At 35.2% G+C, this 9,734-nt stretch overlaps 4 protein-coding genes across 5 annotated transcripts; 1 reads left to right on the plus strand and 3 right to left on the minus strand.

The window, feature by feature from the left end:
* The first annotated feature begins 65 nt into the window (after positions 1-65).
* LOC104784177 (protein ALTERED XYLOGLUCAN 9) lies at positions 66-1,434 on the plus strand. Its single transcript, XM_010509264.3, has one exon. It carries the CDS (start codon positions 66-68, stop codon positions 1,173-1,175), a length of 1,110 nt encoding a protein of 369 aa, XP_010507566.2. The 3' UTR covers positions 1,176-1,434.
* A 79-nt stretch (positions 1,435-1,513) lies between these two features.
* Positions 1,514-3,278, minus strand: LOC104784268 (expansin-A13). 2 transcript variants are annotated; one of them, XR_015598118.1, is made up of 2 exons: positions 2,587-3,267; positions 1,514-2,136 (listed from the first exon to the last, which is right to left on the minus strand). XR_015598118.1 is itself a non-coding variant. In XM_087512779.1 (2 exons), the coding sequence occupies exons 1-2, from the start codon at positions 3,165-3,167 to the stop codon at positions 1,824-1,826; spliced, it is 801 nt and encodes a 266-aa protein (XP_087368905.1). In that variant the 5' UTR covers positions 3,168-3,278; the 3' UTR covers positions 1,514-1,823. The 2 variants fall into 2 exon arrangements, 1 of the variants encoding a protein (XP_087368905.1); XM_087512779.1 differs by having other exon boundaries at positions 2,680-3,278.
* A 181-nt stretch (positions 3,279-3,459) lies between these two features.
* LOC104784368 (uncharacterized) lies at positions 3,460-4,981 on the minus strand. The gene is made up of 4 exons (XM_010509430.3): positions 4,742-4,981; positions 4,416-4,627; positions 3,843-4,095; positions 3,460-3,756 (listed from the first exon to the last, which is right to left on the minus strand). Exons 1-4 carry the CDS (start codon positions 4,979-4,981, stop codon positions 3,460-3,462), a joined length of 1,002 nt encoding a protein of 333 aa, XP_010507732.2.
* A 1,597-nt stretch (positions 4,982-6,578) lies between these two features.
* On the minus strand, positions 6,579-9,146 carry LOC104784460 (uncharacterized). Its single transcript, XM_010509495.3, has 5 exons — positions 8,251-9,146; positions 7,768-8,018; positions 7,474-7,685; positions 7,098-7,356; positions 6,579-6,940 (listed from the first exon to the last, which is right to left on the minus strand). Exons 2-5 carry the CDS (start codon positions 8,008-8,010, stop codon positions 6,650-6,652), a joined length of 1,005 nt encoding a protein of 334 aa, XP_010507797.2. The 5' UTR covers positions 8,011-8,018; positions 8,251-9,146; the 3' UTR covers positions 6,579-6,649.
* Between the last annotated feature and the right edge of the window lie 588 nt (positions 9,147-9,734).

Raw genomic sequence — 9,734 nt, forward strand, 5'->3', positions numbered from 1 at the left:
AAAATTGGTTTTTGTCTAGATGAACTCTAGATGATAGATGTGTGTCTGAATCCGAAACCTGAGAGATGCTAGGAGCGATTCATTTCGGAGTATTAGCAGCTTGTTTCGTCCTCTTCGTTCCCATGGTTATGGCAGGTTGGCATCTAAGCAGGAACAAGATGCTCTTCTTTAGTGGCGCTTTGTTTATTTCTCTCGCTGTTTGTGTTCATCTCACGCCTTATTTCCCTTCCGTCTCCGACATCGTAGCCTCTGTTTCTTCTGTTGTCGTCTACGATCATCGCATCTCTTGTATCAACGAGGTGAATCAGATTGTCTGGGATGTTAAGCCTGTACCTAACCCCGACTCTGTTCGTAGGCGTAACAACGGCTCAACGAAGCTTGATTATTTCGACAAGAATTGGGATTGGATGAAATCGAGGAAAGTTTTGAGCTGTGAGTTTCAGAAATTGGATAGGTTCGATGTTTCTGATTTGTTGAATGGATCTTGGGTTGTTGTCGCTGGTGACTCTCAGGCGAGGTTCGTGGCTTTGTCTTTGTTGAGTCTTGTTTTGGGTTCGGATTCGAAGACCATGGGTTCGGTTAAAGATGATCTCTTTAAGAGGCATAGTGATTACAGCATTGTGGTTAAGGAGATTGGGATGAAGCTTGATTTCGTTTGGGCTCCTTACGAGAAAGATTTGGATGATCTTGTGGTTTCGTATAAGAAGAGTCACAAGTATCCAGACGTTGTGATTATGGGAAGTGGGTTATGGCATATGCTTCATGTCAACAATGCTTCAGATTTCGGATCCCAGTTGAAGCAGTTGAGTAGTCATGTGGAGTCTCTGGTGCCCTTGAGGCCTAAGGAGCAAGAAGGAGGCGGATCTGTTTCTGGTAGATCTATGCATCTGTTCTGGATTGGGATGCCTGTTTTGATCAATGGGATGCTGAATACGGATGAGAAGAAGCACAAGATGAGTGATACGGTGTGGCATGAGTATGATAGATCACTAGGGGAGAGTAAGATCTTGCGTCAAATGGGAGGTCCACTTATCTTGCTTGATATACAGTCCTTCACATGGAACTGTGGACCGCAATGTACACTTGATGGAATGCATTACGACTCTGCGGTTTATGATGCTGCTGTTCACGTCATGCTCAATGCGTTGCTTATTGAATCTCATCAAACTTTATGAGTTCTTGACACGGTTTTTTCTTTTTTGGTTTTTTTGTTTGGGGGTTCTCTCATGTAGAGTTTTAAGAGAAGTGGGATGTTGATAGGAATTTTTACAACACACGATGATCCTTTTGGCCTGAATGATCTTCACATTGGAAGTAAGTGAACTTACATTCTTGGCTATAATAGGTTTACTATCTTTTGACTTTGGAAGTTATAACCTTTTAGTTATTCAGATTCTTCTTGTTATGATTATACATCACAGTACTCTTTTTGCATTCTTTTAACTGTTTTTACCTTCAATCTATATATCTGATCATGGGCTATTGTTACAAAATCGGAATACATACACCAGTGTTTCTGATTGAAAACTGTAAGACTCAATGCTCATCATTAGATTTAAGCATTTGAAAGGATGCTTTCGCTCCTTGGTAATGTAAACATATAGATACAATAGTGATGTTTGAATGATCACTGTTCATTGGTGATATTTGTACCCTATGCGTGGGAGAAAGAGACTATGAAATGCAAAAAGACTGACCCAAGTTTCTTCCTTTTCAAACCTAAAGATAACCTTAGACCAAGATCGATATACTTGCCATCAAAAAAATTCCGACCGGGAAAAAAAAAATCTCGAGATATCTCTCGATAACCGCCCGTGTCTGTCTCACGGAGTCTCGAATTGTTTCCCTTCGAAGGTCTGTCCATAATTCCAGTTTTTAGGGGAGACATTGTAAGCTGTCACGGTTGACCTGTCACTAGAAGTTACCTCAAAAGAGAGAGCTTGGTTCTTGAGATCAGCATTGATATGCCAATTCTGTCCCCAATTCCGACCCATAGGTAACCACCCGGTTCTTGACCCTTTGATCTTCACAGCAGCTATATCACCGGATCCCGCAACATTGGTGATCAGAACCGAGATGAAAATTCCCCCACCATCAACTGTAAACCGCATGCTCCCTTCCCTTCTGCAGTTGATCCTGTTTTTGTAAAACCAACAACAATGGTTACATGTTTTGTTAAGCCATAACTTAAAAAGTAATATACAAAACCAATACGTATCCAATCATTTGGTTTCCTCTCTTCTCATCTCATTGCTAAGATGATAATGTCTAAAACAAACATACCCCTGTATTATACAGACTAACCTTCCTAGCTTTTGAAATGAGAGCCAAAACTATTCAGACTACATACAACATTGCCATCCTCCAATCCAAAATCTATCCAAATTCTACTTCCCTGAATTATTGTAAACACCAACTACATTACTCAAAATCAAATAGAACTATATGAGGGGCAATAAAGTAAATGGCTAAATCGAGACATCAATTTAGGGCAAACCCCAGCTCATATAAAGCACACGGATATCGAAGAAGACGGTAGAAAACACACAACAAAAGCAAAAAAAAAAAAGCATCATCATCGCCTACATTATTTAAATCGTGAAAAAAGCAGAACCGCGTTCCCACCAACGCAAACGCACTTCTCCCAAAACGCGAAACTAATTTGGCAAAAAAACGCACCTCCGATACTGCACCGGCATATTCCCAGCTTTCCAAATAGCGATCTTCTCAAACGCTTCGATCGGAAGCACGAAGTGTTTGTTAGGTGGATTACAGTGACCACCACCTTCAGGATCAAATCCGTAATTAGGAGCACAAAAATTCGTAGCGGTGACAATGATTGAAGTACCAGGGATACACCAACGGAGATCATCAACACATCTGAGCTGGTAACAAGCACCACAGATCTGACCACGCTCAAACAGAGTCTCGCTCAGACCAACCGTAGCCATACCGTACCCAGATTTCACGAGATCTCCGTATCCACACGCACCTCCCACCGCGTCCCTAGGATTCGAAGCCGCGTAGTAGGTGGCTCGAGCTGGACGCCATTCTGATGCGTCCGAAGAGACGGAGGAAGAAGAAGGTGAAGAGGTTGAAGAAGAGTAATGAGAAATCGCCGGCGGGGATAGTGCGAGAAAGAGTAAAGCTAGAAGAAACCGTCGCATCTCTCCGGCGAGAGAGAAAGTACAAACAACAACAAAGCGTTTGAATCTTGAAAGAGAGAGAGAGAGAGAGAGAGAGAGAGAGATTTTGATTTTTTGGTTTCTCTTTAGTGGGAAAACAAAAACATATTGCTTTTACCGGTTTTGTCGGTTTGCTTGAAATGACTAAAGTACCCTCCAACTTAGCGGCTTAACCACAAATCCATATGTAGACATACCACTTAAACCATATTTTATATGCATGCCCATAATTTTATCAAATTTATTCGAAACACAAGTTTTTTTTTTTTGTTCATTAATTACTACAAGCGGCTTTGATGATGGCTTCGAAATGCTGCTTCTCATGGATGATGTAATGTCCACCATCAGGGACCTCATGGAGTTTTATCCATGGCAGTTTATCGCATATATAGAGTAAAACATCTCGCGAAATTTGTTTGTCTTCGAGTGCACACCACATATGAAACGAGTACCCTTTGTTACTGTCCGAAAACGGATTGCTCAATTCCGTTGGATCGAATTCCCATTTCCCGTAACCCGCGATGATGTCTCGTTGTGTGCTCACAAATTCACCTTGTCGTAATGCAGATTCCTATTACGAATAGCATTCATGCATGAGCATGAGTGTTTTTTTTTTGTCAAATAAGATTCATTATATATATATATATATATGCGTACCTTATAGGAATGTTTTGTATGCATTTCTGCGAGTTCTAAATCTCGCTCGGTCATAGTGTCTTTGGGATTCCGACTATTTGGGAACCATTTCTGAGTCATCCACCAATATAACAACCATGGACAGAAGTGTGCCACTCCAAGTGTCAACTGAAATCCAATTGGCAATTTCTTCATCGCGGCATTCAATAAGTTTCGAGGCACACGGCTCCACCAAAAGTTCACTAACGGAACCACCAACGAAGCTCCACTTAGCCTATATAAACAACATTCACATAAACACAAATTACCACAATCATTATATATAGTCTTTAGATAACCTAGCTCACTTTTGGTAACTTAACGATGGGAATGAAACAAGAAGAAGAAAAGTAGTGTATTTGATCCCAACTATTAGCACCAAGTGTTTTTTCCTATCAAACTTTAATATTTGTAATTTATAACCGAAAATGTTATAAGAAATGGATAAAACGATGTAAATGTCAAGTGTGTATAAAGTGAAAATAAAAAAAATTGATTATTATTTCTATTATTATTTTTCATAAGAGATATCCCTATTTATATATTATTTATCACCTATGAGGAATATATTTGAGGCAACCGTAAATAGGGTAAGCTCCAAGTGACATGCCGAGAACGTGGAACTTTGGACCGATTTGCAATTTGTCAGCAAGTTCTTCGATATCGTATGTATCGCTTTTCAGTGTCCGTGATGGATTAGGATCGCTCTCCCCATAACCAGCTCTATCGAAGAACAAAAAATATACCTTGAATTCGTCGATCATTTCCTGAAAGCCAGAGGAGTGTTTTGTAGTTGCAAAATCTCATTATCAATTATTAAAAGAAACCACCTAAAAATAATGTAATGGAACCATGCATTGATTCGATCCTGATGTTTATACCTGTGTGGTATATAAATCGATCTCTTTGGAGTTTCCAAATCCGTGGACGATGATTATTTTGTTTTTGGCTTTGTCCTTTGGAAACCCTAATTCTTTGTAGGCTAGATGTCTACCATCATTGAGCTTGATTCTTGGAGATATCTCGGATACATTTTCCGGCAGTGGAATCGGTGGTGGCGGTACTATGGACTTGTAGACATAATAGCTTATCAACCCCACAATCACAGGTAGAAGCAACATTATTGGGCCTATAGACAATAACCATTACACAAAAAACTTTAATTTATCTTGTGAGAATAATTAACATGCTTAAACTGTTGCCAAAGAAAAAAAAACACATGCTTAAACTGTTAAACATAATATGATGATAGTAACAAAATCATTTTTTGGGACATCATGTAAAAAATTTCATTGCCTATAAATATCAAAAGGAGTGAGTGGCCATCGTCAGGGGCGGATCTACGTACATATGGGGTGGGGCAAGTGCCCCATGCTAATAATAAAATATTTCTGATTTACAGTTGTTTAATTATCTCTCATAGCTTATTTGGTAGTTAAGTGCCCCATGTAGTTTCTTAGGTAACAAGTTCGAAACTACTCTTTGAACTTATTGGTTGCTTTTTTTGTGTGTTTCTTTCCAACGTACGATCAATGTTGTCCTATTTAGTACCGAATGTTTTCCTATTATTTTTTTAAAATCAATTAAATTTTATTTTTCTACTTTTTTCTCAACAACTATCCTTCTTTTACTACTGTATATTTGTTAAAATATTACAAAATTAGTAAATTAGTATAACATACTATTGCTTTTTGTAATTTATCTTATATACAAAGAGTTTAAACTATTTCACAAAAATATAAAGAGTTTAAATATGTATAAATAATATATCTTTAGATATAATTTCATTCTAAATATATTTACTATGCAATTTAAATATATTTAAAAACAAAATAAATTTAAAATTTAAATTATTATATTTAATATTTATTTTATATATTTAATATTATTAATAATAAATGATTTGTGCCCCATATAAGTTTTGGTTCTGGATCCGCCACTGGCCATCGTCATCGATTTGCAAATCTAGGAACCCAAAAATTAAAAGAACTTCTTTAAAGAAAACGAAAGAAGAAAGAAACTCAGATAACTGTCTAGAGAGAAATGGAGAGAAAGACCAACCTAATGAATAAGAGATGGCTAGCTAATGTGGTGTAATGGTGGTATCTTTGTTTTTTTTTTTAACAAGGCATACAACAGATTTTGTTAGGATACCATTAAACGATAACAAGGATACCATCCAACTCTAATATAATTGCGCTTGGTTTTTCCGGTTCAGGAATCCGCTCTTTGATTACAATTGTCTTTATTCTTTTTCTCTTTGTTACACATGTCTTGAATCTTTTTTTTTTTTTTTTGGTAAAAACATGTCTTGAATCTTGATAACTTATTTTGCATTACTTTTATTGAATTTGTTGTCCTTTTGCATTCATTATCAATTATGTAACTCCCTTCATTTATATTGCCTATTAAATTGTATTTTTGGATTTATTACAGATTTTAGATCACTAAGAAAGAAAGACAAACAAACTTATCCTTCGTGAATTTTTAAAGAAATTGCTTTGTTAATTTAAATCCAAGTGTTTGTGTCACATACGGTGGAAGCATTTTTCAACAAAAATGACTCATGAAGACCTATATTGCACGGTTATAAATTTGCCAACCATGATTGTATCGCCAGCTAAAGTATATATTTTTTTTTTACTGAAACTAACTCTAGATAATAATCATTAGAAAAACCACTTCGATATAAAATTGGGATTTAAGTCGTAAAAATCATGACATCAAAACATATATTTTATTAAATCCATTCCAAACACAAAATATTAAGATTTTTTATCTTTTCACATTCAACTACAAGCGGCTTTAATTATGTCTTCAAAATGCTGCTTCTCATGAATAATAAGATGTCCGGCATTAGGGACTTCATGAAGCTTAATCCATGGAAGCTTATCACATAAGAAGAGTAAAACCTCATGCGATATTTGTTTGTCTTCGAGTGCACACCAAATGTGAACTGACCCTTTGTTGTCATCTGAAAATGGATTGCTCAGTTCGGTTGGATCAAACTCCCAATCTTCGTAACCCGCAATGATGTCTCGTTGCATGCTCACATATTCACCTTGACGTAGAGCGGACTCCTGAATCGCATAAATCAATCGCTTTCATGAGTGTTTTTTCCATTAAAAAATATCATCGAGTTCATTATATTAGAAATTTAGTTTTAAACTACACATCAACGTTACAAATAACATAAGGTTAATTAATTAACTACATAATTTATTTAGATCAAGGTACCTTGATATAAGCGTGTTTTGTATGCTTATCCGCGAGCTCTATATCGCGCTCGGTCATAGTTTCTCTAGGATCCTCACTAAATGGTGAGAACCACTTCTGAGTCATCCACCAATAAAACAACCATGGAAAGTAGTGTGCGACGCCAAGTGTCAATTGGTTTGGAATTGGCAGTTTCTGGAACGCCGACATCGACAAGTTTAGAGGCAGACAATGCCACCAAAAATTCAGTAGCGGAACCACCAACGTTGCTCCACTTAATCTATAATATAATACACACATCAATATATTGTTAGAGACATTCACTTAAGTATAGATTATACATTATAATCTTTAATTTATTTGTATATACGGAATATGTACGTGGCACGATAGATACCTATGAGGAATGTACTTGAGACAGCCGTAAACTGGATAAGCGCCGAGTGACATTCCTAAGACATGGAACTTTGGACCGATTTGCAATTTATCAGCAAGTTCTTCAATATCGTATGTATCCGTTTTTAGTGTTCTTGATGGATGAGGATCGCTTTCTCCATAGCCAGCTCTATCGAACAGCAAGAAGTATATCTTGTATTCGTCGATCATTTCCTGAAAGCCAGAGCAGCATTATTAATGATAAATGAAACAATTAATCAATGAGTTTGCAATATAATCCTCTAATTTAGAATACCTGTGTGATTTTTAAATCGACTAACTTGGAACTTCCATATCCGTGGAGAATGATTATTTTATTTTTGGCTTCGTCTTTTGGAATACCTAATTCTTTGTACGCTAGATATCTGCCATCATTGAGCTTGACTCTTGGAGATATCTCAGAAACATTCTCTGGCAACGGAATTGGCGGGGGAGCCTTTATGGACTTGTAGACATTAAAGGCTATAAAACCGACAACAGCGACTAGAAACAACATCATTTAGTGACCTGTGCGTAAGAGATAGGAGGGAATATTGGAAAGAGTACTTTAGAAACAACATGATAAACTAATATATGATCATATATGTGCGATAGTGACATATCTAATATTTGGGACATCATTTGAAACTTTCAGTCCCTCAAAACAAGGTAGCAGTAGCGATCGATTCGTCGTCAACGTTTTTTTAATAAGATCCAGGAAAATGAAAGAAAAGAAAAGAGTCATAAGGAGAAAACTGACCTGATCTGTTTGATTCGAGCTAGAGATGGCTTGGTAATGTAAAAATCTTTTATTGATGATATCGCTGGTCAAGCAACTTATCAATATATATATTTATTATACTGATCAAAAGGAAACAAAGACTTCCAGACTAGTCAAACAAATTAAGAAGGAAATGCAATTACGAGTTTCAGATTTGAAGAAAAAGAAGAGCTTATCTCTTAAGATATGTTAGATCATCACAGTAATAAATTGGACGCGTAACATGCCAAATGACACAGTATATATTTTAATTTCTACTTTTTTCAAGTAACTGCAGTTAATGCAATTAGATCGTGACATGTATAAAACGAGAAACAGGAAATCATCTTAGATTATTACCATTAAAACTAATACACGTGTGTTTGCATAATTGCATATATCTTACTATGCGCGTATGTGGTTCTCCATCGTTATTTGATTTGATACACGTATCCTTTTGTTATTAAACTGGTGATTTAAAAATCTAATTTAAATTCTATTGTTATTTAAAATTGTTTGTCGATTTAGATTTGGATTTTAATGAATTTTAAGTACTCTCTAGGATTGGAGAAGATTTGTTTAGTTAAAAATACAAAAATCCAAATCTGATGGTTTTAAGTATGATTTGAAAGAATTTTATAGTAAATAATATCAATTTCTATAAAATCATCAAAATCATAAAAACTCAAATCAATTGAAATATTAGGGATGTTATTGGATTCTAATTTATAAAGAATTTTGAAGACTTCAACAAAATCATCAAAAATAAATAAGTGAAAGACTTTTAAGGATTATTAGAGAGTTTTCTATAGTTTTGTTGATTAGTTTCTAAAATCTTGTAAAATGTTGCAAACAATCTCTGTATTTTTGTGATACTTTCCATGACTTTATTTTGTGAAAAATAGTATAAAATCATAAGCCAATAATATAATAATTGAATTCATTAACAATCCTAGATTCTTTTGTTTTAGTTGAATAACACAAAACTTTTAACGACTTTATAAAAATCTGAATCCAATAACTCAAATTTGTTAAGATTTTAAATGACTTTTTGCAAATCATAAACTAATAATACTAAAGTTTAGTAAAGTTTAACAAAATCTTGATCTAATAATAACAAACTCTACATAACATTTAAAGTGTTTAAAACTCTATTCAACTCTCAAACCAGTAACCCTTTAGATTGAATACAATAATACATGTTATTATTGTTTGAAAAATATCCCATATATATATTCTAAAACTCACAATCAAAATACGAAAAATGGACTTCGTATTTATTACATACTGATCTGTCATAAATTTAGAAGACATAAGAATCTTACAAAATAATTTGACAGAGGAGCACAAGATAAGAAATAAGAAAAATGCCATAAAAATGGCCAACTTTCAAATTTGGAACAAAAAAGCATGAACTTTGGAGATGTCGTTTTAATCCCAAAGTTTAGTTTGATTTTTTGATAAAATAGTAAAGTTTCGTTGAC

This window comes from Camelina sativa, chromosome 1 (genome assembly GCF_030686135.1).
Source record: "Camelina sativa cultivar CO46 ecotype springtype chromosome 1, ASM3068613v1".
Lineage (NCBI taxonomy): Eukaryota > Viridiplantae > Streptophyta > Magnoliopsida > Brassicales > Brassicaceae > Camelina > Camelina sativa.

Excerpts from the sequence above, each read along its gene's own strand:
- LOC104784460 (XM_010509495.3), bottom strand. The coding sequence starts at position 8,010 with ATGATGTTGTTTCTAGTCGCTGTTGTCGGTTTTATAGCCTTTAATGTC. Across the intron at positions 7,357-7,473 it reads CTCAAGTACATTCCTCATAG|ATTAAGTGGAGCAACGTTGG; the intron begins GTATCTATCGTG and ends ATTATATTATAG. Across the intron at positions 6,941-7,097 it reads CAAAACACGCTTATATCAAG|GAGTCCGCTCTACGTCAAGG; the intron begins GTACCTTGATCT and ends TATGCGATTCAG.
- LOC104784268 (XM_087512779.1), bottom strand. The coding sequence starts at position 3,167 with ATGCGACGGTTTCTTCTAGCTTTACTCTTTCTCGCACTATCCCCGCCG. Across the intron at positions 2,137-2,679 it reads ATGCCGGTGCAGTATCGGAG|GATCAACTGCAGAAGGGAAG; the intron begins GTGCGTTTTTTT and ends TTACAAAAACAG.
- LOC104784368 (XM_010509430.3), bottom strand. The coding sequence starts at position 4,981 with ATGTTGCTTCTACCTGTGATTGTGGGGTTGATAAGCTATTATGTCTAC. Across the intron at positions 4,096-4,415 it reads CTCAAATATATTCCTCATAG|GCTAAGTGGAGCTTCGTTGG; the intron begins GTGATAAATAAT and ends TTGTTTATATAG. Across the intron at positions 3,757-3,842 it reads ATACAAAACATTCCTATAAG|GAATCTGCATTACGACAAGG; the intron begins GTACGCATATAT and ends TATTCGTAATAG.
- LOC104784177 (XM_010509264.3), top strand. The coding sequence starts at position 66 with ATGCTAGGAGCGATTCATTTCGGAGTATTAGCAGCTTGTTTCGTCCTC.